General features: G+C 39.2%; 1 protein-coding gene across 1 annotated transcript; it reads right to left on the bottom strand.

Annotated features, from left to right (window-relative positions):
• Window positions 1-117: 117 nt before the first annotated feature.
• Window positions 118-27,767, bottom strand: col9a3 (collagen, type IX, alpha 3). Its single transcript, XM_035381061.1, has 32 exons — window positions 27,422-27,767; window positions 26,035-26,103; window positions 24,253-24,288; window positions 24,014-24,085; window positions 23,500-23,553; window positions 21,123-21,158; window positions 20,703-20,726; window positions 20,443-20,496; window positions 19,055-19,108; window positions 16,535-16,576; window positions 16,021-16,077; window positions 15,855-15,908; window positions 15,517-15,570; window positions 14,762-14,815; window positions 14,261-14,314; window positions 13,827-13,880; window positions 13,580-13,633; window positions 13,433-13,486; window positions 13,290-13,343; window positions 12,853-12,897; window positions 9,184-9,237; window positions 8,677-8,730; window positions 7,171-7,224; window positions 6,793-6,864; window positions 4,864-4,899; window positions 4,531-4,575; window positions 4,118-4,150; window positions 3,139-3,285; window positions 2,554-2,608; window positions 2,252-2,434; window positions 1,298-1,375; window positions 118-1,209 (listed from the first exon to the last, which is right to left on the bottom strand). The coding sequence occupies exons 1-32, from the start codon at window positions 27,482-27,484 to the stop codon at window positions 1,025-1,027; spliced, it is 2,034 nt and encodes a 677-aa protein (XP_035236952.1). The 5' UTR covers window positions 27,485-27,767; the 3' UTR covers window positions 118-1,024.

Below are 27,767 nucleotides of genomic sequence, written 5' to 3'. Positions count from 1 at the left end.
TATACTGATATTTAGAAAAGATAAATGTTTTACTGAGAAGTGGCTTTATTCAATGTTTTGTACAACATGGTGCTATAGCGTATTAATGTACATACAGTCACCCACAAATAATAAATAGTATTTAAAATCATGTATATTTTATAGTTACAGCACCAATACATAGTGGATGTGAAGATCTTGGTAAAAATGATAAAATCACAAAACATTAATAACTTCTTCTAGACTCAGTCTCTGTAAAATCCACAAACATTGTTTTTATTTCTTTAAACACCTGACGGGGAGATTTTTGTGGTAATTAAGTCATTAAAAAGAAGAAATAAAACATTTTGTTCCTTAGGAATATGGGAAAAACACTTGAAAAGTTACTTAAAAATACAAAACTATCATGTTTTGGGAAAATTTCCTTATTTCATACTTCAGAACTATACAAAGTAATTGAACACATTTTTGTAGTTTCGTGTTGCACACAACGCTTCTTCACTGAGGTTTAGCTCTTTCTGTTATAGCTTTTATTCTGTAAGCTTGTCTTGTGAGGTAAACTTATCAGGTCAAAGCACAAAGGACACTTCACACATGCAGCTCTATACTGCAGTCAGAGAGTTACTGCAATGACAGTCACAGTTGTGGTTCGAAGAGCTTCTGCAGGGGTCACATGGGAAGCAGGGCATCATGGGAAAAACAAGTACATTCTTACACACATAAAAAATGTCTACAAGCACCTTTCCAGTAATGTTATTGTTTTAATTTTTGATGGCATTTGGAGCGAAGCTGGTGTTTACGCGCTCTGGTTTATTAATTACATATTTTCACTTTGGTCCACTTCGTTGATGGAGTCATGGCTTTAAGTCTCTACCATTTCCTACCTTCCTCTCTGTCTGTTCTTAAATACCCAGTCAAGTCACTTCCTTGGTCTTTTCCAGCTTTCCATCTTCATTGTTATTCCTGTTTGGTTTTAAATATATTAAAGAAATTCTGTGACTTCTTCATCCTCTCATGGAAGGGATTGAGGGAAGGGCGCTGGGTTTTAATGGTTCTTGGGATTGGAAGACTTCCCAGCAATCGATGCTCCCTGGCAAGCTGATGTGTCACAGATTCCAGGTGATCCCTGGTGCCCAGTGCTGCCCGCTCGGCCTGCTTCCCCAGGCTCACCTGGGTCTCCAGGGGCACCATCGCGCCCGTGTTTGACAATTCCAAGCACTCCGGGCAGACCTACAATCAATATAATAAATGGGGATGAGCTGCGTGAAAATGGATAGGGAATTTTTGCTGTTGTTATTAATTCAATTTGCTGACATACCTTGATGGCCTTGGTCTCCGCTGGGACCTTCAATTGCCTTGCCAATCGGTCCTTTGTCTCCTGGTTCACCAACGTCACCTGGAAGAACCATACACATAATTTTTGGCTCATTGGTTGTTTGACGAAAGAGAATTGGTACATATAAGGGTTATGGAAATTCATGGACCAATCAGTCAAACAAATGTAAAAAAATCATTTGTCATATATCAGCATTCATCGCTGCAACCTCCACTATCAAAAGCACAGACAAGCACATGTTCTCTTCTAAAGCGAATGATGCCAAGCACTGCTTTTTATCACACCACGGTTCAGTGTTGGGCTCGTACAGACATGAGTGGGAAGAAGTCTTTTTTTAACAGGTCAGCTTGCAGGCACCCAGTCAACCAGTAGGCCTGATACACAAAGAGGTCAGCCCAGCCTACTGAAACCCTCCCATGCTTGGACGACACTAGAGCCAATTGTGCGTCACCCTGTGAAGTGGCTAGCCACAGTCAGGACTGGCTAGGTCCAATAGATTCAATACCAGATTCGGGGCCCATCCATGTATAACAACAGCGTCTTAATGGGATGAGCCAGCCACAGCCCTTTGTAAATGCCTGTTTCTTTTAAATTCACCAGTCATGCCTCTTAAGTCATAGCTGTGCCACCTTGTGCAGCTGATACAGTTCTCTGATGCAATCATCTATGAGTCAGTGACTATTTTCCACATCACAGGGCACACAGTATTATATGTGAGGTAGTGTCTTTTGGATGACAGATCTTAGTGATGAAAAGTGGTAGCTTCAGGACACCTGCTGTGCTGTTGAGGAGGTCTTGCAGTGGTAATCTGAAGAACCAACCCAACCACTGGTGGGATGAATAAAGTTGTTCTAGTTTAATCTCCCTCTGAAACTTTGCACAGTGCTACATGGGTAGCCAGTACAGAACAGTTTCTGTGCCAGCTGTGTGACTTACCTCTGGGACCAGGGTCACCCAGGTCTCCTGGCAGCCCTCTGTAGCCTGGTGGCCCATGGGTGCCTGGATGTCCTATAGAGCCAGCAGCACCAGGTTGCCCAGAGGGCCCAGCAGGCCCAGGACGACCCACCATACCCGGCGCCAAAGGTCTCCTCAAGTTGGCAGCCAGCTGGGCAATCTGATCTGAGGGGGGGAGCAAATGATTCACTGTGTAAGGATTTTGCACTCTCAGGTCTACTCATCTATTCTACAAATCAACTGGACTAGGAAGGAGAAGGATATGGGTGTGGTTGAATCCTCACCATCTATCATTCCTCCACACAGCTCTCTGATGTGCTGTTCACTTGTCAGTTTACCCTGAAAATAAGGAAGAAAAATACAAGACTCAGAAAAAAGAATAATCTTAAAGAATGATGAATGTTTTCAAATCCTAAGATATAAATACAGAAAAAGTGATGCACAGGATTTACTCCATGTATATAATATCACATAGATATTATATACTAGATATTATACATTACTAGAAAACTGGTTGCAATCACTTAAGTGTGGCCAATAAGATTATATGATTCCTGTCTAAAATGGGTTATGTCCAGAGAGTTCACCAATAGGAACTGCCCAAGATCCAAACAGTTGATTTTGGTTACCCTAAGGTTTGGCCTATGTCTCTGACAAGCCTCATAATGGCTTCTTTGACTTATACTGGCAAAATTCTGGTTCACATGTTGACACAATGATATTTTCCAGGACAACTAATTGTTTTTCAGGTCATTTAGGGAATTTTTCCATTGTCCATGACTGAAAAACTGCATAAAAAACTTCCAGGTTTTCCAGGAAGGATGGGAGCCCTGAAAGTAGAATGGTCACTGGTACAGTGAGATACTCACAGGAACGCCAGTTTTTCCAGCGATGCCAGGCATGCCCTGCTCTCCTTGGAAGCCCATGAGTCCAGGCTTCCCAGGGGCTCCTCTGGCCCCAAGTTCTCCCTGGGGACCAACCACTCCCTTCGGCCCTACCTCACCCCTCTTTCCGGACTGCAGGAAAGAAACAGATGCAAATTGTACACTCCAGGATGAGTCCCAACACAATTGCTATGATGATCTAATTAAACCTAACAATGACTACAAGATTAGTCACTACAAACAAGTGGCCATGTCAAAGTTTTAATGGTTTTAAGTGGCTATGGACTACAATGCAAAATACACAAAAAATAAAGTAAAAAGCGAAAACAGAAAACCCATTGTGTTTACGTGCTTGAATCACAGTGGTAGGTTGCATGTATACACGTGAATAGGTGTTCTTGTCTCTGTTGGTAATTACATGAGCAAACCAGCACAATGGCATCAATAGAAAGTAAAGTGTAGCACAGAGAGATCAGAGAGCTCACAGTAATTACATTAATTGTGCAGCGAGCTTAGCAGTGGCACACAGCATCACTGTTCTCCCTTCAGGACTTTCCACAGAAGGTTAATAAACCTGGAGCAGCAATCCTTTACAATAACGAATTAAACCTAGAATGTGCCCTGGAACCTCACATGATTAGTTCAGGAGCTGCTATTTGGGGCTTTTCCCAGGCAGTCTGTATAAAGCGCCCAAGAATCTCACATTTCTTGTTGATATTATTTTACTTACAGTATGCATGTTATACAAACAAAATGTTCCATTTGCATATACACATGATTATAGCAATGGCTAATGAGAATATTTCTAGAACGTGGCTTTCTTTCAATAAAATCACACATTGCACACAAATTAGGAAATTAAATATGAAAATCTCTAAGGGTACAATACATAATATTTCTTATAACTGCATTGAATTTGCACTAGAACATCAAATAAGGAGATGAACATGGACAGGTGACTCACCTCCCCTTTTTGTCCAACAGGACCAAATGGGCCCTAAAAGGAAAATTATCATTCATTTTTATCATTTGTTTAGTACAGTGCACCATTCTGAAGAAGAACATGCAATTATACCCTGAGATAAAGAGAAAAAAATGTGAATAATTACTTTGGGTAATAACATAGGATATTCTTAAGGATATACAAACATATGAGGAAAAATAACTTTGGAATACTATTTTTGAAGTATGCTGAATTTGTAGAGTGAAACAGCTGATTATGTTTGTACAAAACAAACTCATTGAGGCAATCCAATCACACTTTCCTATTTAGAACATGAATATTTTTTATTTTTTCTGAACTGTGAAATGAACTGTATACAACTATGTACTATTAAATGTGGAAATCAGGAAACACAAGCAGGCACATGAACGTACCAGCTCTCCGTTCTCTCCTGGAAGGCCATCACTTCCTGCAACACCCTATATAGGAAATAAAAGGGAGGATTAAGGCTTGTGTGTGTTACCCATAAGGATATATGCAAGGGCCTAACTGGTGTTCTCTACACTAGCTGAAAATGTACTATGAAATGTGATGGTGCTTTTCTCACTTGCCATTTCTCCCCCCACCACGGCCCTCAGTTTTAGAATACTGCTGCATGATAATTCTAACAGCACTATTCTATCCTTTGTGTGATTATTCAGATACAAAGTCCTGAGTGCATGACTTTAATCCAAAACAGGTGGTGAGAAATGTGCTTTCATCCTCACCATGTCCCCTTTGAGTCCCGATGCTCCGACTGGACCCTGAAAGAGCCAGAGAGAGAGAGAGAGAGAGTGCAAGAGAGTGAGAGAGAGTCAACAGTCGGTGAGAGTCAGCCGGTGGGCATCAAAGCCTGGCTTGCTCAGTGGAAGCCTGGTCGTGTGGGCTCTGCGATGTGCGGCATAAAGCAGGCTTTGTTCTGCCACCGGGCTGAACAGGACCTGACTGTGCTGCCCTTCTCCTGAGCTCTGTATAAAAACAGCTTTGGTGAAGGAGACCCCACCCACTCCCACATGCAGAGGATACCTTACCCCTGTGACAAAGAGAGCACTCAGAGAAGGAGGTCTACTGGAGCTCTGAGGTGTTGTGTATGCTTTTTTGACACAGCCTAAGATGTGTTTTATGTGATTGCTACAATCTGAGATGTGTTTAAAATGATCACCACAATCCGTTGTATATGATTATTACAGTTCGGGATGTGATGTATTTGTTTACCACAGCCTGAGATGTGTTGTATATTTTATTATTACAGTGTGAATATGTGTTGTATATGACTGCCATTTTATCAAGTTTGATGGCCTATGCAGTTTGTGATTTTCACCAGTCTCTGGTGCTATAAATTCTCTTCCACAATCTGATATGTACTGCATATCTTTGTGATAGTCTGAAATTTGCAAGCCATCTTATTCTTTTTCCACAGGGGTAATAATGTGGTGCGTTGGGGGGTTAATCAACTGAGGTTACACTTTTCATGCTATAATTCCAACTGCTACACTGTAGCTCTCATCATTGTTTAAAATCCCCCCCTCCACACACACACACACACCGAGGCACAGCTGTGTCACCAGTACTCCATGTCCTCTCGTTTGTGTTGGACCAACACAAGCTCAAACATAGCTGTGTTTGATGCAGACACTGGAGAACAGAGATAGGCTAGTTCAATATTAACTTCCCTCACCACAACAACATATTCTATTCTGACCCTAGAACAGAACAGGAAATCATGATTTGGTCCTGGAAATCTAACTCCGATCTAGCTCATTTGGCTGGGGTAGACACTGCTTGGCTGTTTTACAATGCCTATTATCTCTGAGGCTGAAGAAACACAAAAAGTCCATTAGGACAATCATAGATATATTCCGCTTGGGCAGAATTATGGGTAAGAATAATTTTATGGTATATAATTTCACAGCTATGCTGTTATGCATGTCTTCAGCCCCAGATGATGACAGTGCTTATATACCAATGGCTAGCTGGCAAGCATCATAAATTGGATGCGTAAAATCTGTGAAGTTTAGTGAGGAAAACAAACTCATAGAGAAGATATAATGAACATGTTTTGGTCCGCAGTCTTAACCAAAAGTAAAGATCGTAGTAATTTTAGACATTGACTGGACAGTCAAAATAAATTATGTAATTAAAACTATATTTAAATCTTAAGATCATTTGGTCCGTGATTGTGGGGTGCCCTGTTCTATTCAAACCACAAATTTGTAATTAGTTCAAGTTTGAATGCTGAGCTTGCCATTGCAAAATGTGAATTTTTTGGTCAGTTAATCATTTCTTGGTTGATTTTGATGAATATTTTGGATCACTGTCATCACGTATATCTAATTTAATGGATCTTCATGTGGCACTCTATTGAGTCCATGTGTATACTTGCTCCTGAAATTTCAACTAATCAAAAACACTTCAAATTCCATTTTGGGTAATACACTCTGGATTTTAAAATAAATTTTAATTTACAGTACATGTGTGGCAGTTCCTGTAACGTCAACTAACAAGGAGCACATTAACACCTTAGAAGGGAATATCAATCCCCTTATGCACCCTACTGTGTACTCTGTAAATCAGTGTCTATAGGTCTCTAAGTGTATAGAGTTCTTTATGACCAGGTTAAAGAGTTGTGTATATCTCATGCTTAATTCCCAACTCACCCTGTCACCAAATCCTCCACGGATTCCTGTTGGGCCTGGAAGGCCGGGGTCCCCAAGAGCACCTTTCAAGCCCTGCCGATCACAATGTACACTTACTATCTAAATTCACGTTAATGAAAACAGAACCACAAACAGAGTAGTCATAAAACCACAGCTAAGACAACTTTAAAAATACATACAAGTATCATACCTGTTGAGGAAAATAATATTAGCATTGTGCGTTGGGACCCTCACAGTACAAAAATGGCATGTATATTTTTGTGTATTTTGTAAATACACAAAAAACAGAAAACTATCAATGATATTCATCAATGCACAGACAATGTTATTAGAAATTGGGGAGTGTGCTACATTATTGTATTGGGACGCAAGACTGACCTGGAAGCCTTTGACACCCTGAGACCCGATGTTTCCTATTGGTCCAATACCTCCCTGTGAAAAAGACAGCAGGAAGTAATCAGTAATGCAGGAAGGGTCCTCAGCAGAGTCATTGTCCCTTCAACTCCTCCGCCTCCCAAAAAACTGTCTCTCCGCCAGTTAAAACATGGCACTGCCTGTCCCTGGGAAATTCAAACCGCATTGCAGCCCACTGGCAACTTTTGAAATCAAAAACCTACAACTGAGAATGGTAGATTTTTAGCTTTCTTATCTTTCGCACAGATGTGATTTAACTCACATCTTCTCCATAGTGAACAGCTATAATGGTTTTTTCAAGACTGGTCTTTACTAGCTTAAGTTCAGTTCGGACTGCCCACTGAATTTAGCCTGTGCATAAACCACCAGCTTACCCAGGATTCCCTGGGGATTGTGATCTAAAATAAAGGACAATGGCCCCACTGTCTTTAGTCCCATCCTCCCACATTCCTACATACACAACTGGTCCTACTTACAAAGTCACAGGGGAAATAGCCTCATAAAGGACAGCAACATGGCGCTCATCACTCATCACATCTTGTCATTACTAATTGCTGAAAAATTGTATTTTACATCAAGCATACACATCTGGGCAAGTCTAAGGTGTCTATTTATGAACAAGGCATACACCTGCACCTTATTTACCAGTTTTTATTACCAATGTTTTAAAAAAATTTTAATGCAACTATTCCACACACAATTACATAATAAATCAGTGTTAAAAGATCAAATTTGTTCATATTCCTGTGCCATTTCTAGTTCTTGTTCTTACTGGAAAAATGCACTTTATTAAACATGTAGGATACTGAAAACAGCAGTGGTAGTGTGCTGATATTGACTTATTCAACAAAGTACAGCATGGTCCAGCTCAGGAGTGAGACTAGTAAATCCTCCTGCCATCTACCATCCACCAAACACCCCAGTAATATATATTCAATGGCCAATCCAAAAGCCTTCTTTAAAAATCTTAACTTGCTTGTCCAAGTTACCAGTAACAATGAATGTAAATTTATGAGATTGTTTCTTTACAGCTATCCTAACATGTGAAATATGAATGATCAACTTCAAACGTATATTTTATAAATCAGGGGTAAGCAAGGAGGGTTGGATCTGATAAATGTATCTATCTATAAGTCCATTAATGACAGCTGAAGACTGTTCTTGTGTCCCACAATATGTTATAATGTGCTCTAACCTTTGAGTCAAACAGTATTGGCCTAAGCAAATAATTACTTAAGTAATTTGAGGAAACAAAACCCTGGACGCACTGGCCCTCCAGGAATTCAGCTGCCCACCCAAGATTATATTAGTTCAATCATGTATTGCACTGTGATCGTATGTTGCATCTGCTGCAAAATCAAAAACACAAAATATCTTGAACCCTTGCCAGGGCCCTGAACTTAGCTCTGGGTGTATAAGAGACAAGCTGTTGATGAGACTGTGGATTCAATGCGTGACCACAGTACTTACTGCCAATCCTCTAGGTCCGGCCTCTCCCCGCTCTCCTGGAATTCCAATCTCACCCTGACAGAGTCAAACAAGGCAAAAACGATGAGTTAATGACGCACAGCATTCAAGTAACAAGTTGATTTGTTCTATGATCATTGCATGTAGCGCATAGTTATAGCAGGCAACAGCTAGACAAGGTCATACAAGCTATTATGAGCATAATTTTAAGAAATTACACTGAAACTGTGGATTACATTTCAACTATATTTTCACATTTCCCCAGTAATCGGTGCACTTGCACAGCCTTCAGCAGTACTAGCTATTGTGTACTTAATTAAAGCTGGACAAAATCATGCAAGTTAACTAATTGACATATATTCTGCAGGGTATATTAGTCTTTCCAGTATGCAGTATTAATGTGCCTTTCAGACCAGCATTCCTCTTGTCCTGAATGTGCACAATCACCCCAATATATAGCTATGGAAGCAAAGGCCGGACAGTCACTACAAAAGCCCATGAGATACATACAGGAATACCTGGCTCTCCAGATGGACCTGCCTCTCCCATCTTTCCTTGATCACCCTGAAAAAGACAATGACTCCCTGAGACTGAGAGTTATTTTAATACCATGACTGCACCAACAGGAAGTCTCCTGGGGTGTAGTCTTTTCAGTGATTTCTATCATTTCTATATGGACTTCTGGATATTGCTCTAAATATGCAACTTATAATTTTGAATATGCAGACACATTTTATACCTGTGATGTCATTCTGAAAATTTTGTTGTATTTAAAACAAAAAATAAAAAAAATATTTTGGAGTTAATGCTTGTAGGAGCTTAAACAATGGTATTTTCAAAAATTTCATTAAAATTTGACAAAATCCAGAATGAACCATTCATTAAAAAGTAGTGTTTGGTTTGTGTTATACCATTACCACAATATCGCACCACATTGCAGACACAAAGTCATTAAAGGGGAATTCCACCCTGGGTTGTACTTGTATTTGTAGAAGACTAGCTATCCTTTTGATTAAAATGAGCTCTCAGCCAACTCTACCAGTAGTGAGAGCAGATAAATAGCCCCAAACCACTGCACATCCTCCAGGTTCCTCCTTCACTATAGACTTCATCAGGGTGGAGGCTTACAGGGCATTCTCATCGATTCCGTCATTGCCTGCACTTGCTGCATCCCTCCAGTTCTGGTCTGGTTCCAAAACAGGTGTCATTTGGATACAGCTCTATCATATGATCGTGTACTTTGGCACATTGTTTTGCGCATACATACGTACCTGTACAAGTTACTGGTACATGAGTTACAGTAACTTAGTAGCCTCATACGTAGCTGTATCAACTATGAAGGTAGCTAACAAGGCTCTGTAACTGGCTTTATCATCTTGTTAAATTCATATCGCAGAAACGCAGCCTACAGTATGATTTGTAGCCTATAGTCTAGGCATACACCAATTTCATCATAATAGCCAAATGCTGGGAGAAACAAAGTATGACAATGTAGATTCTAGAAGGTGCTGGGATAGATTCCAGTCCTTGTTAGCTGTTGTATTGAAATGTTTGATGGCCCCTGTTAACAGAGTTGTTGCTCTCATTTCCCCTTTATGTTAGCATGTCAGTGACAATATCCACCATCAAAGCTTAAACCTTCCAATGGACATGTTGTACCATAACAAACTTTAAAGAAATAAAAACAGGCACACAGTAGCTCAACCCTGTTTTTTTATTTTAAAGGCTAATGCAATTTGAGCAATCGTTTCCCATTCTGTCAAAGGATGAAAAGTAATTAAATCTTCACTGGTCTATCAATGCCTTTTACTGATATTTCTTTCTATATCGGCAACTGCCCACTGATTTTTTTTTTTAAACTTCACGCGCTTGTTACTGTTGCAGCGGTTGTGCATGTTATTTACGTCATTTGGTACATTAAATCTATTAATTTAATAAATAAATTTTTTTTTAAACACTACCGCTTTCTACAGTTTTACGTTATTTTTAACAACTTTACCGCAACTGCTCCTTGACTTTAGGCAATAATTTGACACTCAGCCTTAATTATATATTTAATTAGGCATATAGTATACAGTATATGATATATACTGCACCCTGGAGCCATGTTAAGCAATGTTTTTATTGTGTACAGACTATAGTAGACAAACGTACTGCACACTAAAAAAATCCTTACATTAAGTTTTAATGTGATATATAATTTTTTTACTTTAAACTCACATTTTTATGTAATTAAAAAAAACTGAACACTCAAGATTGCTTAGAATCATCCTCAGTGGTTGAAGCATATTGGTGTTGATCGGGTTTTCATGAGACCGACAATGTTGAAAGCTCCACCACTTTTAAGTCACAACACCAGCTGAAATAGCTATGGACTGCGGAGCAAGGATTTATGAAACAAACACCATTACCCAAAAAACAACAAACTGCTGAAGCTGCAATGTAAAAATAAATAATGAAACTAAACAAATTAATTCACATGCTCTACTAGTCCTTGTCTTTTGAGCACTCAAATTCTCAAGTACTCATGCCCATCCCATCTAGCTAGCTATAGCCAGCTCTCCAGAGGTGTATAAAACATGCTTTTGTGTCAATTTGACTGATTTCTCTATATCTAGCTAGCTAGTGATCCATATATATGTATGTTTGTGTGAGTGTATATATATATATATATATAATAAATATTATATATATGTATATATATATTACATATTACATTACATTACATTACAGGCATTTGGCAGACACTCTTATCCAGAGCGACGTACAACAAAGTGTATAACCATAACCAGGAACAAGTATGACGAAACCCCTAGAGAGAAGTACCGGTCCAAGTACAGGGAACAACCGCATAGTTCAACCTGGACCCTGGTGATTAAACTGATTAACACTAACAACGAGAACGGCAACAACGCAATCTATGGAAAAATAAAAATAAATAAAAATACAAGTAGTCGTTAAGACTGGCGCATCAACTAAGTCACCTATTAAACAGCTGCCTAGTTACAACCCTAAGTTTAGTCATTTACAGGGGGGGAAGGGAGGGATGGGGAGAGGTGCAGCCTGAAGAGGTGGGTCTTCAGTCGTCGTTTGAAATGGGTCACAGTCTCAGCTGTTCTGACCTCCACAGGGAGGTCATTCCACCATCGTGGGGCCAGAACAGACAGGAGACGTGTTCTGGAAGTGCAGGTGCGAAGAGGGGGAGGTGCTAGGCGTCCTGAGGTAGCAGAACGGAGGGATCTGGCTGGCATGTAGGGTTTGAATATCTAATATAATAAATGAGTGGAGAATATAATAAATAATAATATAATAATATAATAAATGAGTGGAGAATCATAATGAATGCAGATACTTCCATACAGGTGTACTGCATGATACAATTAAGCAATTAACATCCTATTATGCTCTGTGGCATGTATAAAAATGCTAAGCAGGCCCAGTTGACCTCAATTTTGAATCAAGATGCCCCCACAGCATAACAGAGCCACCGGACCCCCTCACTGTAGGAGTCAAGCATTCAGACCTGCACCGTTCTCTTGGTGCATGCTACACATGCACTTGTTGAGAATATGGTGAAGGATGACTCATCTGACCATATCGCTTTTTTTCCCACATCTCTGTAGACAAGTGCCTACTGTTTTTGTACCACTGAACTCTCAAATGTGCGTTGTAATGAGGGGTTTATGCACTGCAATCCTACTATAATGTCCCTCTCTATGTAGTTGTTGACAGACTGTTCTTGCTGACACAGGGTACAGTATTTATTTATACAGGGGGGAGGTCATGGGGTGCTATCTCCAATTTGAAATGACCAGCCCATTGTAGTTTTTCAAACATGAGAAAGGGTACAGTTATATGTACTTATGGCGTATACCTCTACCAAATCTGCAACTAGCTGCTGATATTTCTGTGCAGAGATTTCTTTGGCTAGTCACGAAGAGAGACTTAATCAGTTATGCCTTGATCTATTAAACGAAGTTAATAAAGTTTTGCAGTGGAATTTCCTTTTAATGAAATGGAGATTTCTAGGAAATTGTACACTTGATCTTTCAACAATTTTGCTTTCTTCGGTAAGGATATCTTGTAGACGCAGTCATCACCTGCTGTAACATTGCTGTACATTGTTTTGTTTTTCCATATATTTATTAAAAGAACAGATCAAAAGGTAAAAATACTCACAACCCCTCCTTTAGATCCTTTTCCACCAGCCTTTCCTTGTAAACCCTGGAATTAAATTAAGAAAAAATAGAAATGTGAAAAATAAAATCATGACTTTTGACTGTGTTCATCAAAAAATACCCTGTTATGGGTATATAGTGTGAAAGAACACTCTGTTGTGGGCATATAGTGTGAATATATTTTTAACTAAAATGATTCAAACCAGGGAAGGCATTGGGGATGCATTTTCCATATATTTAGTGCCAATAGCATTGCTGACAGCGCTTTGTCAAAAGACCCAGGTTATTGCTGCAGGCGACTGAAATAACATTCTCACTCAAAGTGGGTGATGTTACCATTGAAATCGTATTATGTACACAGCATAAGCCCCTCTGTAAACCGGGACATTTCAAATCTAAAATAAGACCTTGTTAATATGAAAGGAGAAATAAACTCACAGGAAGGCCGTTGGGACCTTTTTCACCAGGAACTCCAGATCGGCCAGCATCACCCTGTCAACAGAGAAGTTAATATTTAAATCAGCAATATAACTGCGGACAGGAGGGAAACACCTTCATAGACGTTGTGAAAAGTTACTCACCTTCTCCCCGTCTAACCCTTGTGTGCCATCTTTCCCGTCTCTGCCAGGTATACCCTGAAGAAGGACAGACAGAAAGGCCATTCATTGTTTGTCTCACAGATACCAGATTAAACATTAGGCCCATTTTGTTTTTCCAGAAGCACTCACAGGCTCTCCTTTGGGACCAGATCCCCCAGGAACACCTTTGGGACCGATTTTGCCCTAAAAAAAATAAATAAAAAATGTTAGGATCCCCTTGCACAAAAATGGTGCAGTTCATAGCATTGCATGAAAGTTTCTATTTACCATTGCATAAAACAGAACAACATAAATGGATGACCTGGACAAATCAGTGTAAAAGGCTGACTCATCTGTTATATGTAGTATATTATTGATGAGTTCTTGACCTACTCACAATTTCTCCCTTTGGCCCTTTGAAACCTTCAGGTCCTTTCTCTCCAGCATCACCCTGGAATTATCAAAAGTTACACACATATCTTTTTTATTGTTGGGAGTCTTCATAAATTTAAAAAGAAAAAATTTGGCAAATGCAAAAACTTTGTCCCTAACTGTTTATGCACCAAGTGCCTAAAACGCAAACGTTAGTTTGGTGAATGAAATGTTGGTTTAATGAAAAATGCTTTTGAAAGGCTTCTGGAAAACAACAGATTCATATTATGGCTATGTCATGAAACATTGTATGCACTTCTTAATTACTGTAATTAAAACTGATTATACACACTCTCAATAGACACAGATATTCAGTTCATTTAAACAGTACATTTATTCACTACTTTCTGAAGACTGATCAATGTCTGTTTGATCCCCGACACCTTGTCAGTCACTCACTGTTTTCCCAATGACACCGGCGATTCCAGGTTTGCCACGGAAACCTGGTAAACCCTGAATGAACAGGGAGGGAGAGAAGTAGGAAGAGGGATAGAAAAATAGAGACAGACAGAAAGAGTGAGTGAGAGAGACAGAGATCGACAAAAGTTCAACAAAGCAGAACTGTCACACAGAAACATACATCTGTACTGTGCCACACTCCTAACTGTGTGTTCGCAACAAAATAAACAAGTACCAAATGTTTTAGTTATAAATATTCATTCAGCTGCAATAGGTGGGACACAACTTCCAAGTATGCTACAAAGCACTGATTAAAATTGTACATTAAATGAAGGATTAATTCACTTGATACCAGAGAGATTTAACTTCTCATTTCAAACGGCAGTGTGTAGTCTGTCAAGCATACAATCCATCTCCTTATATATTTATATTTATTATAGCATGGCTGTTCTTCAAACCCCAAACAGCTGAGATAGACGACTGAGCCCTAGTGATACTCACCCTGTCTCCGACTGCACCCATTGGGCCCTGGAGTCCTCTCAGTCCGCGAGGGCCCTGAAAAGAAACAGCAGTCCCCTTGTATAAATCTCAACCCATCATCTCACAAATGACTCAACTACAGCCCCATACGAAAAGGTAATATACGCAGAGCTCAAAATTTGCTGTTCTGGATTAGCATAACATTAGTGTTTTAGTGGTGTTGCATATCTGGTCTGGGAATGCTGTTACCCGGGACTGGTACTGTTGCTCAAATGTATTTATGTTCACTTGTATCATATGTCACTATGTACCTGTCCTCTAGGTATTGCACAGGTACAGTAGTTTCCTGTCAGACATGGCAGCAGCAGTGTATTCCTTTATGTAGTGTCTAAAGTGTTTCCGAAACTGTTGGTCAGTACCTACTAATAGGTCCTGAGAAGGGTTGAATAAGGTCTACAAGTGAAAACCATATGGTGTGCCCATTCCACATATATTTACAGTAAGTAAACAGACAACTGCACTGACTAATGTACCTACAAACATAACTCCATATTTGAGCATGGTTGTATTTTGATTGGATGTGGGTCAGAGATGATATATTTCCTCATTGAGTTGAGAACTCCTCCTTTAGGTGTGGGGTCAGGTTGAATATCAATCAAATGACAGAATGTCTCTGACCAAAGCCAATGCTACCAAAGGGTTTGTCTTCAGCATGTAGCATCTGCATTAGTGTCACTTTCAACATGGTGGCAGTGTCTGATGTCTCAAACACTCACCTGGAGGCCCACAGTGCCAGGAATCCCGGGAGGCCCAGGTGGGCCAGGGTCACCCTGCGAGAGGACAAAGGGAGTAAAACCTGCACTCAGACAGGCAGCAGATGGCAAACAACCAGAGCGGTGCCACATTTTACACAGAAAAGGGCCTGAATGGTAGAGCTGACTCTCAAGTGGCATACAATAACTGTCCTGGAAGTAAAGCATTTTTAAACAGAGCCTGTTTCCAGAATGTACAAGCCGTCATCTGGGGGAGCTTAACAGCATTATGGCATCTTGTGAGAATTCACCCTGTAGAAGTTGTAACATGCTTCGTGCTCATTTGAACTACGTATTCTCACCTTTTCTCCATCCTTCCCAGCCTCTCCCTTGTCTCCTTTGTGCCCTGTGTGACCCTGGTATTAAGACAGAAACACTATGAGTCTTTCAGAATGTGAATAGTTAGGTGGTAGGTAAGGTGTGTAAATCCTGATGAGTGAACAGCCTTCTGAATGGATGCCTCGTCACCTTGAATCCTGGCATGCCGGTAGCTCCAGCTGGGCCTGGTGGACAGATGGCTGGACACTGCAAAGTGACAGGACAAAATGGGGACACTGTTAGACAGTAAGAACAAACACAGGACTATGTTATATGTAGTGCATCTACACAGCTGGGTCTAGATGTGGCTGAACAAAAAGTGACATAAGGCATACTCTTTCAACATAACAAAACTCCTGACACGTGTTATCTGGCATACCTTTTTGTGGACAATGTACCATTATGCCTTGATTGAAAATGTTGAAATGTACAGTTTCTATAGCAGTGCACCTGCACAATTTAGGTTCAATCTCATTTTAGCCATTGAAGTTATCAAACAAGCTTGTTCATGGTTATTGATTGCCACTCATCCAAACCCAGTCCACCACAAAGGAACTTTAACATGATATGCAGCTTCCTGAAAATCAGCTTCCTGCCCTGAAAAAACCCTGACAATCATGTATCTTCATTTGGGATGTTAAACAGCCAAATATGGAGAACTTACCAGAACTTCTCCAGTGCCATCAGGGAGGGCCCCCGGAAGACCCTTAGAACAACACAAGAGGTGTGAAGAGAGCAAGCATGCGTTGTCCTCCATTCACACTGTGCAACACCACAGGCAATTGTGTGATAGTCCGTATTCCAGTCAAACCAGTGTGAAGGGAATAATTGTATTATTCTTGTTTTTTAAAAAGAAAATACTATGATTATCTAACAAGGTGATGTTTGATTGTGCTTTCCTTATCTTACTTTAGTTCCTTTCTGGAAAAGCAAAAACAGTTCTTTGACTGAGTAATTATAAAAAGAATTATTCCAAAAAAACATCACTAATAAGGTTAAATATGTTACGGGCTATATATTTTGTTCAAGTAATTATTTCTATTATTAGTAATAATAGTGCTACTAGTCTTATTGCTATTACTACAATTTCTTCTTCTACTACTACTACTACTACTAATAATAATAAATGAGACGATACTGTGAGATACTGAGGAACAACTGTGAGATAAGATAAATCATAAAAGGCTAAATAAAAGGCTGGATGTATCAAACAAATGAAACAATGTTATTTATGCTTTGTTTAAAAAAAAGGAATATTAAAATGAATCTTACATTGGTATCACTCAGTTCTCTTTACAATACATTTATCCAGAGTTATTTATCCTTAGATACTCTCATCTAATTGCATTTGGACATTTACAGAAGACATCTGCACTGCATACCCTACCCAAAATGCACAACCTAAAGGCACATTAAGAACTCTTATATGCAATTATATAAGGTGTATTATTCAGGATGTTGGTCATTTTGTAGTTTCAGCACAGAAGCTAGTGTATAGGCACTCACGCCTATAAATATTGATCACAGAGGGCACACATAGCCTTAACATGGTCATTAGTTGGGCCACCAGGTTATACACACCATGTGACCTACTGGGATTTAAACTTCAGTTTTAATGGTTATCCTCCAGGGGTCCCCATAGGCACAGTCAAGCGACTAATTGTACTGCTGAGTAATTGAGACATTTATATAAACGATTAACTGATCTATTATGGGGAGAGACTGCAAGGAAAGTGAACATGGGTGGAAGTTTAGATGCTATAAAAAGCCAGCGGTCCTCACTCGTGGTCACTCTTGGAGAGCTGCAGGGTCTGCTGGCTTTTGCTGCTACTCAGAACTTCAGTAACACAGGAATTGACCAGTTAAAGCAGTTGATTCTACAGTTAACTCATATCACCTGGTTTCTGAATCGGTTGCTGATCTTAAGGAGAAAACAAAAGCCAGCAGACTCTGTGGCTGAATATTGCTGCAGTGAAAAAAAAAATGCATCCACATAAAGCAGGGGTGTCCAGTCTTATTTTAAAAAGGGCCGGTTTTGCTGCAAGTTTTTGTTTTAGCCCAGCACTAATTCATTCAATTAGCGCCGAGCTAGTTGACCAGATTTTGAATTTGTGACAGTGCTACCCACTGCACCACCGTGCCGCCCCTATTTTTATTTTTTATTTAACTTTTTTATTATTATTATTATTATTATTATTATTATTAATAATTACATTTATATAGCACTTTTCCAAATGCTCAAAGTGCTTTACAGTGAAGGGGACCTCACCCACCACCAATGTGTAGCACCCACCTGGGTGATGCACGGCAGCCAATTTGCGCCAGAACGCTCACCACACATTAGCGAAGGTGGAGAGGGAGAGAACATTTATTTAGCCAATTAAGTCTGGGGATGATTTTTAGTGGCAAGTTTGCGAGAGCCAGATCTGGGATTTGGCCAGGACACCGGGGAACCCCCTACTCTTAGCGATAAGTGTCATGGGATCTTTAGTGACCACAGAGAGTCAGGACCTCGGTTTAACGTCTCATCCGAAAGACAAAGACAACTTGACAAAGAGGCTATCATGATCTCTAGGTAGCAGAGTAATCAAGGAAACGTGTATTAAATAAATGGAACATCCTTGCTTTTTCAAGCGTCTATCACGGGCGTGGCAGTCAGGGATGTGGTTCTACAGGTCCATCATTTATATGTCATGCATTCCAGAAAAAATACTTCCGCAAAGGATGCACTTCCTTGCTCAAGCATCCTTCAGGAACATCCTAGCTCCTTGCTCCTAGCTCCTTCTAGGAACATTTGAATGGGTTGGAATGTCCTTGAAGATGGTGGACCTCGATCGATTCCCGGGTCAAGCAAGGGCCGAACAGACCAGGATGGATAAAATAAGCGATTGGAACCCCCAAGTCATTAGGCAGCATAGAGCTTGAGCTGCTACCATAGGTGTTTTAGTTAGATTGTATGTCCACTAGATGGCAGAAGTACAGTAAATTAATTGGAAAAATATTATGGGTATAGATTTTAAAGGTCACAGAGAAAATACGTGGCAGGTTTGAAAAGTCTTGTAAATTGCTTTTCAGTTTTCAGCAAAGGGTTTACTACTTAGTAATGACTCACAAGTTTAAATATTAGCAAAGGTGAATAAACCTATTTTAAGATAAAGCTGCTTATAAACTCATAAATACTTACTGGGGGGCCATCAGGGCCAGGGAGGCCAGGCAGTCCTTGGGCTCCTTCAGCACCCTGAAAAAATCAAAGGGAAATGCAGTGGCGTGAAAACACAATTGAGGAAGAACATCCTTAATAAAGATGAAGCAAGAGGTGAACCAGATTATACTCCTTTATAAAGATATTTTCATCCACTTTGATGAAACATTAATACATTTGATTGATCTAACTATGTGATTTAAATCACACAGTTGTTTTAATGTAAAATTTTTATGACTGTATATATTGATTTAATACCGTTGATGTAACACAAATTGTAATTGAGCCTGGCCTGACACCCAAACAGTCTGTCTCCCTGTCACATCGCCTTTCGAAAAATGTAACTCATACACGGAAAATGAATAATAATGCTAATCAAATACCACCCACCCCCCCAAACCCCACCTTCCCGCTCCTCCAGAGGGCTGAAATAAAAACGATCAAAGCTGACTCCTTCTCCTTGAATTTTCATCACACCTCTGATTAAAGGCTCAGACAAAATCATGGATGACTGATCTCTCAAACTGCATCCCATCAGTGAGATCCTTGAGAATAAATCCTTTTAACTCTTTTGTGTCTGGTCCAAACAGTGGGGAACGTTTATTGAAGGCAATAAAGGCTAATCTATGATATAATATCTTTGTAATCGCCAACATCTAATGGCCATATTTTTTTTATTGAGGCTGTGTGTTAAATGCATTTAATTTTTTTTTATTTTTATCAGTGGTCACTGGAGAGGTTACTCTCTTTAGCTGTACAGAATGTATGCTAGTCCCTGAAACAAGTCTAAGGAGGGGAACATTGGGCAGTGGTTCAAATTCAGTAGAGGAGGAGAAGAAGAATCTGTGTCTATCACATGTACAAGAAAACAACCAATAAAAATACACATTTTAGAGATACATTGAGACACTTTTCATGAAATACTCAGACATTCGACAGGACAGTATTTAGTGTCTATGGCCCCAGCCTTTGGAATAATCTGCCAGAGGGACTGAGAGTGTGATCAGTGCTTGGATGGTGTTAAAAAGGAACTTAAGACATACATTTTTATCATTACTTTTATATTAATTCTTATTGGTCCAGTTTTAAATCCTATTTAATTTTAATTTTTTTGTCTTATTTATTTCACTACCTCTATTTTGTACTTTTTGTACTATATTTATTTCAATAGTTTTGAATTATTTTTTAGCTACTTAATTTATCAGATCTTCATTTATTGTGAAGCACTTTATGCTGTGCTAAGGTGTAGAAATGGGCTTGTGAATAAAGGATGTTTGATTTGATATAAGATGAAAAGCTACTGTTGAAGCATTAGCTGTTGAGGACACATTAGCCAGGCAGGACTGCTCTTAAAAGGCTTTGGAACTTACCACTGGGCCCAGTGGCCCGACTCCGCCCTGCAGCCCATTGGCTCCAGGTGGCCCCTGGAGAGATCGAAGTTCACACACGTACATGAGTCGTCAGCACAAATCCATTTCTTTTAAACGTTGTCTAAACACTGAGAGGTCTTCCTGTAGTGCGTATAATGATGCTGTACTTTATAGAATTAAAAATTTTATTTATTATGATATAGAAGTTCAGGTCATCATGTATTATGTTTGCATCAAGTCATGCTGTAGTTTATACTCACTGGGGCTCCTGTTCTCCCTCTGCCCTAAGGAAGATAGTGGAAGGTATATTAAGACATCTCTTGGACATCAACTACAGTATATACAGTAAAATGATACCTACAATATGGTTAGTGTGTCTGTCATACAGAGGGGAAACATTTCCCATTTGCTTTTTAGTTCTGATATTAGACATTAAGAATTGTAATATGTCCATATCAAAACTTTGCAGCAAATGTTTTGCCATCTATTCTATATACACAAACAATAATTAAATAATAAAGTGCACAAAGTTTTATAAATATACAGTCCACAAAAATTTCAGCCATTGAAATGAAGTAACAGTGTCAGTCATGCTGTGTTTTATATCTGCTTGATTATCCCTTCAGAATGAAGGCCTCTATCTGGATTGTGGGAGATGACTGAGCAGATACAATACTTACAGGAGGTCCTGCTGGGCCAGGTGGTCCGGCATCCCCCTGGAAAAACAGCAAAGCATTTTAGAAATGAGTAGTCTTACAGGATAATTTATGGAAACAAGGACACTGCATACAATGCATTCTCAAGGAAATGAGGCGAAATCACGGCGGAAGGATAAACCTGTTCATAAACTTTGATAATACATCATTATATAGTATGTACCAAGAGTACCAAGCTAACATACTGTAATAATCTTTTTATATAGTGGTTTTAATTTCTCTTGTTTTTGATATCACAATCACATTGAGAGAGTGCTACACTTCAAGATGTAGCTGTTAGAGAAAAGGAATGTGTCTATAGGCAACATTGTTTTTTTTTCGTAAGAAAGAAAAATAAAAACACAGAAAAAGTTCCCTTTTGTTCCCAATACTGTGCTAATGAACTGGCATGACCCACCAGGGTCATGGTGGGTAGGAAGGAAGGGAATCAGATTCCAGCTGTGTTTGTAGGGTGTGTGGAAACAAAATAGGTTAACACAACAGTGCCAGCATTTTCCATTAAGTTCCACTTGTGCAAACTGAAGAGTTTTAGTATGAGATGGAACACATTCCTCAATCGATATATTATGAGGATGCATACTGTGCAGTTAAATCTTTCATCCCTGCTTAAATCCACGTTTGAACAAGTTTTTTATCACTTAAATCTTAACTGTGTTTGTGAAAACACCATCAAACACAATATTTCCAAGATATTGTGTTTCAAATAATCAAATATTGACTAGACATATCTATATCTATAGAATTTTAGAATTAAATACAAATTTTAATTAACTTCTTGCAGAAACATTTGCAGACCTAAAAAAAAATATCTTGACAGTCAAAGAAAAATACCTTGACAGTCAAGGAGATGGAGCCTCTGATGCAACAAGGTAACTTCACAAAAAATGTAAAATTGAATATGCTGTTCTTTGCCTAAGCATATTGCAAGGACTGTGTTTGCTTTAATGAATATGAACATTTGACTTGCTTTATTAATATACTCCAGGGTATCTAACCTTTATGCAGATCCCTAAATGCTTTGTTTTTCCACTCTTTATTATAAAGGATTGCAGTTAGGCAAAACAAATCTTAGACATTGATTAGGGCATTTAAAAGCATTTAAGAGAACATGAGCAAACTCAAAAATGCTTACCTTTCAAGCTTAAGCTTTCATAAGTGAAATCTATATGCTTTGAAACCATTTCCCTGCGTTTAGTGGTAAAGTATACCAAAATTGTTTTGATTTGTGATTTTGTTGTCTTTTAAGGTATGAAGTGAAATGAAGCCATACCCTGTAGTGTAGTTCCATCCAATAAACAATTTCATTCAGAACCAAGAACAAAAATATTTAATAGCATTTGGACCTCATGCCATTAGTGTCTGGCTGCCTCCCAGCATAGTATTTGATGTCTTTATGAAGCATTTAATCCAGAGGGTAATCGTAGCATCTGGTAACCACTCATGTCTTTATCAATTTGATTTGTGATTATAACAAAAATTGGGCTATACTTGAGCTCTAGGCCAATTTTAGTGAGTGGTAGGAATTATTCATACTGCAAGACTCTGTGGAGCATTAGGCCACAGCATAATGATAAATAAAAACACTGCCAGCAGTAGTATGTTTGCTATGCTTTATTTTCTTGCCTTCAACCAAGCTTATAATCAATGATGAATGGTTTTCTCAAAACTTACAGAGAACATGTATCACTGCACTAAAGTACTGTAAAAGAGTGTGATTAGGTGGAATTGTGCAATTGGAAAACTTGAATTTTAAATATAAATATGTTTAAACTACATTTGCTGATGTTTTTAATTGAATAGGTTATGTTATCTAATTAATAACATGCACATGCACTGTATGCCCATCATTTAATACAGCGATTGATTTAACTGTAATAATAACTTTTAATGCACATCAGCGGTGGGTCAAAATGTATTATTTTCCTTCAGGGTTGTACAGAGGGTATATGTGCATTCCAAAGGAGATTATGACATCTGCAACCACTGCTAACTAAATCCAATTTAAAGTCTCCAATCCCTAATTAAGAACATTCCCAAAAACTCACAACAGCTCAACAAATCCAATCTGACAGTCAAGCACCACAGCCTGTGCAGCTGGAGACTGCAGCTCTCTTAATCCACTCCAGTATTTGTCTCTGCCCCTGGAGGTCCTCGGCCTACTTTAATCTCACCTTGGGAGTCAATCTTCAAAGTCTCAAAATCAACACAGTGCAAGAACAGCAACATGCAAATGCGTCTAGAGGGGCTTACATACATTGATATTCGTTATATCTGTGTGTCTGTGTGCATTATTTAAATAAGGTTATTCAAGTTATTTTTAACAGATTTGTTTGATACTCACTCTTTGTCCTGGTGGCCCATCTTTTCCAGCTGGGCCATCTGGACCAGTCAGACCCTGCAAATAAAGATAAAAAGATGAAGGCTGTTTGGCTTCTGCTTCTACCATCCTGCCAGTGTAATGGTGGCAAAGATATAAAAGTGAGGTCCACCTATCGTATGAATTTTTCAAATATACAGGTCATACAGCATAGAAATACAAAAACTTTGCAATGACCCCCATGAAAAAAAGGTACTGCTTTGTCCAAAAGATTTTTCCTTATATAATACTGCCTCTTCCTTTAGCAAAGCAGTGCCATCTTGAAACATGGCATTGTAAATACAGGACAGTCAACACAATGGGGAACAGACATTAATTTTTTTGTTCACATAGCACTTTACATATTTGGTGCCTGTTGAGAAAAAGCTACATTTTAAAATCCCACTTGTTTCTTGAATGCCTCAATGAACACTGCATATTGCTTCAGTCATAAAATTTGTCTGTCGCAATGGTCAAAATGTGGTAATTGGCTACTTACATCCACTCCCGGAAGTCCAGGCAACCCTGCACTTCCTGCAGACCCAGGCTCCCCTGCTTTTCCTTTAAGGCCCTACAATGAAATCCAATCAGAAAAATATAACAAGAACAGGGCTGAAAATAAAATGTATTGGCTTTGTGGATCAATGAAAGTTTTTTACATACATTCTAAATGTTTTGGTGCTTGACTTGGTAACACAGGAGTGATCAAATTACAAAGAATACAACTGAAACACTCACAGATTTCCCAGGAAGTCCAGATGGGCCAGGTTTACCCTGTGAAGCAAAACAAGACTAAAAGTTAATATGCTATTCTTTTTCAGTTTTATTATTAATAATGCACTTTACCTCAGAATGAGTAAACTAACAGGAACATGTATTTTCCATTAGTAATGGTCAGAACCCCAGAATACCAGCATAATGTCTATCCTCAAAATAAACTATGGGTAATCAATCCTTTTTAGACCCAGTTTTGTCTTATATACTAAAAATCTCCATTCAAGTCGTCAGCTGTAAGCCTCCTTTTATCAGGCCACAATAGGGTGAGAAATTGCAGGAAATAAGGGCCTTGTGCTTTATTCAACATTTAAAACAAACGTGGAATTACAAATGCCTCCAAAGAATGCCAACTGCAACAAGATTTAGGGTGCTTGTTAGAAATTTTGCCACTTGCTGTGATGGCTTCTAACTTGATCTCATCTCATAGCATTTGTTACTAAACATTGTGGCCAGTCTGCAAAAATACAGACTTACTGGTAGTCCTTTTACAATTAATCAGGTATATCTAAAGCAAAATTCAACTTGAACCACTACCAAGTAATTTGGGGAAAATTAATTCATTAAAAAAACAAACATGAATTGAAGCTTTGTGATAATTCTCAGTAATACAGGAAGTGTCGGTAAAACGCAACTCTAAATGTCACCATAGGTGATGGGGAAAAAACTATTTCCTAAATTGACCCAAATCCCTTCGGAGCACTCATGTGTTTGAACATGTGTGTCTACAGTGAGCCTCTAGGTTGGAGTAGGTGGTGTCACCAACAGACAAAAGATATCTTCAAATTTGAAAAGTTTCTATGAATGTTTGTATGAATGACTTCTCCATAAGTATAGGCAGCCAAGCTGCCATGAAATGGTCTCAGTTACTTAGAGGTAGAAATGTTATTAATTGATAAAAATGGCAACATTTTCATTATAAATATGTGTTCATTCAAGATAGTCATATTCATCTGTCATATTTAATTGACAACTCCTGTTGCTGAAGGAAAAGAGACATAAGTATGTAGATAACACTTCCCACTCAGAAAGGGAAAAAGCGGGATTAATGCTTGGATATCCACTCCTAGTTGTTGGCTTGTATTGGCCTTTGCATTTCCTAGTATCTAGTCCAATCAATGTGTGGAGTGTCTGATGTAGAAAAAAAGCATACCCTTCATGACGTAATGAAGCGCAAAGGTCTGGGGGAGGAGCCAAGCATAAAACTGTAACACCAAAGTGAGCTTGACCATAACCCTGTTGTGGGGACACACTGTGCTCTTCTCAGTGAGAGAAAGTAGCCACGACTGTTTTGGGATAGCAGCAGTTATTTATGTCCATTTGATATCCTTTTGAGACACTTGTTCTCTGAGTGAGTGCTTCAATTGTTATCCAGACTTTGCATCTAGAGGTCTGGGATTAAAGTCAGCCTTGATGTTGATTGTTTTAACTGGGGACATTTATAATAAATGGGTTTTACCTGCATAAAGAGTTATTTTAGGGCATTTTGTATTTGCAGAAATATGCACAATAATCAATCATTTTGCCAATGTTGTATTTTAATAACTATAATACAATAAAATAAAATTGTATATAAACTTTTGCGTGAATGTAGAGCAATAATGCACTTAACCACAACCATTTAATATGCAGTAAAGCAGCATTTCATGTAAAAAAAAAACACCATGAAATGGTGTCAGTCACCATCTAAGGCCACTGCTGGACTCACTCCACTAACTCCTTAAAGGCATGCACTACTGCACTCACATCGGTGCCATCTTTCCCTGGGGGTCCTGGGGGTCCTGGCAGGCCAGGTGGTCCTCGAGGGCCGGGTCTCTGTCATAAAAAAATACATCACAAAAATGACTAGAATATCTGTATTTTAACACTGCTTAACTATAAGTCTACCACTGTTTTTCTTATCTTTTTTTTCGGAACTTTGCATCATTTAGCATCAGCTTAAACTATTAACAGAATTTGATCTGTCGTTACGTGATTAAACGATTCAAAATCACTATACTCTCTGCTGTTAACTGAGCATAAAAATATCCAGCTGAAAATCAGATGTGACAATTTGAAGGCGGTTTCCTAGTGGTGAATAAAGAAAACCTGTGTAGAAAAAGCGTTCCTCGAATTATTACACACAGACATGAAATGAGACGGGATCATCATCACCCCCCCCCCCCCCCTTTCCCTCCGCCAATCATTTTTGCATAACGTTTATTAAATAAAACAAGCTCAGAAGTACACAATCAGAAATGTTTCAAGAATACTTAGACAAACGATGAAACAGTTGGACATGCCACAACGGCCCACTTTACGCACGGGTAGTACCTAACATTACAGGTAGATGATGGACTTAAAAGGTGAATAAAATAAAATAACCAGCGTTATTTAAAAATAGCCAGTTTATTTGAAACAAAGTTCACCTTTTCCGTGGCGATATGAGATTCTATGATCCCTACTTCTCGGGAGCGCGTTCGGGGAACAAAGGTGTCATTGTGTACGGGCCACTGATCTCCTGAGAAAAAGCCTACATTCCTTAGCTGGAGAACAGACATATCCCTCATTTCATAAAACTATTACAGCAAGTCACAAGAAAGAAAATCACGACATGAACTAAAATGTAATTCAAATCCACATAGGAATCGTTTCATAAACAATTGCGCAAATGAATAATATGACAAATAAAAGTGCTTGGATGCACACTTGTAAAATTCGGCTCCTGTCAGTTCATCGCATGGTGTGGAAAGCTAATTGATTTTTCACACTCGAATGAAGGACTGCATTAAATGATTACACTTCATCAATCATTCCCTGATTCACAATCTTAAATTTGCGAGGATTAGCTGCGGTTTGATTGTAATCCAAACAGTCGAAAACTTTTTCACTCCACGGCGTCCGATCTCAGCGCACGAGTGCAACCAAATCAATTGCACCCTTTTCTTAAATTTACAAGAGCGGTTACAAGCCTTGCCTACAAATAGTTGAACAGCCAGGGTACCAGCAACCGATGTACCATCAACTCATTGCGTACCATGCTTGAAGCACTATCGTTATTGTTCCAATCCCAAAACGTTATTCATAACACAGTGCAGGATTTCTAAATGCCTGCAGATAAAGGTAAACCTGTCGCCTCAAAACGATACCTTACCTGTGCTAGAGATGTCAAAAGCTGGCAAAGAAGGAGTAGCCAAAGAGCTGAAAACGCAGCCATTGCTTACGTCCCCCTCTCAGCTGATTTTCAGTCAAAACGGCTACCCCGTTCTTTTTGGTTCTCGCTTGTGCTCCCCGGGCTTGTGATGGACAGTTCTTCACCTTGCTGCGCAAAGCTCCCGAATGCGTGGACTTTGAAACCAGATAAACCCGAGTCTCCAACTGAAGGGGCTGAACTCAGTCGCACACTATCGAAAGGGGGTGGGGGTGAGGTTAGGCTGAGGAGAGTAGAGGAGAGGAGAACGAGGCAGAGGGGGACGACTGCGGGGCAACAGATGGATTTG

This window comes from Anguilla anguilla, chromosome 11 (genome assembly GCF_013347855.1).
Source record: "Anguilla anguilla isolate fAngAng1 chromosome 11, fAngAng1.pri, whole genome shotgun sequence".
NCBI lineage: Eukaryota > Metazoa > Chordata > Actinopteri > Anguilliformes > Anguillidae > Anguilla > Anguilla anguilla.
This window is presented reverse-complemented; position numbering and strand designations above follow the sequence as displayed.

Bases quoted from the DNA above. Each gene is read 5' to 3' on its own strand.
- col9a3 (XM_035381061.1), bottom strand. From the start codon at position 27,484: ATGGCTGCGTTTTCAGCTCTTTGGCTACTCCTTCTTTGCCAGCTTTTG. The intron at 24,289-26,034 runs GTGAGTGCAGTA...TTTGCTTCACAG, and splicing joins CAGGGAAAGATGGCACCGAT to GGTAAACCTGGCCCATCTGG. The intron at 4,151-4,530 runs GTACGTTCATGT...TTTTCCTTTTAG, and splicing joins CAGGAGAGAACGGAGAGCTG to GGCCCATTTGGTCCTGTTGG.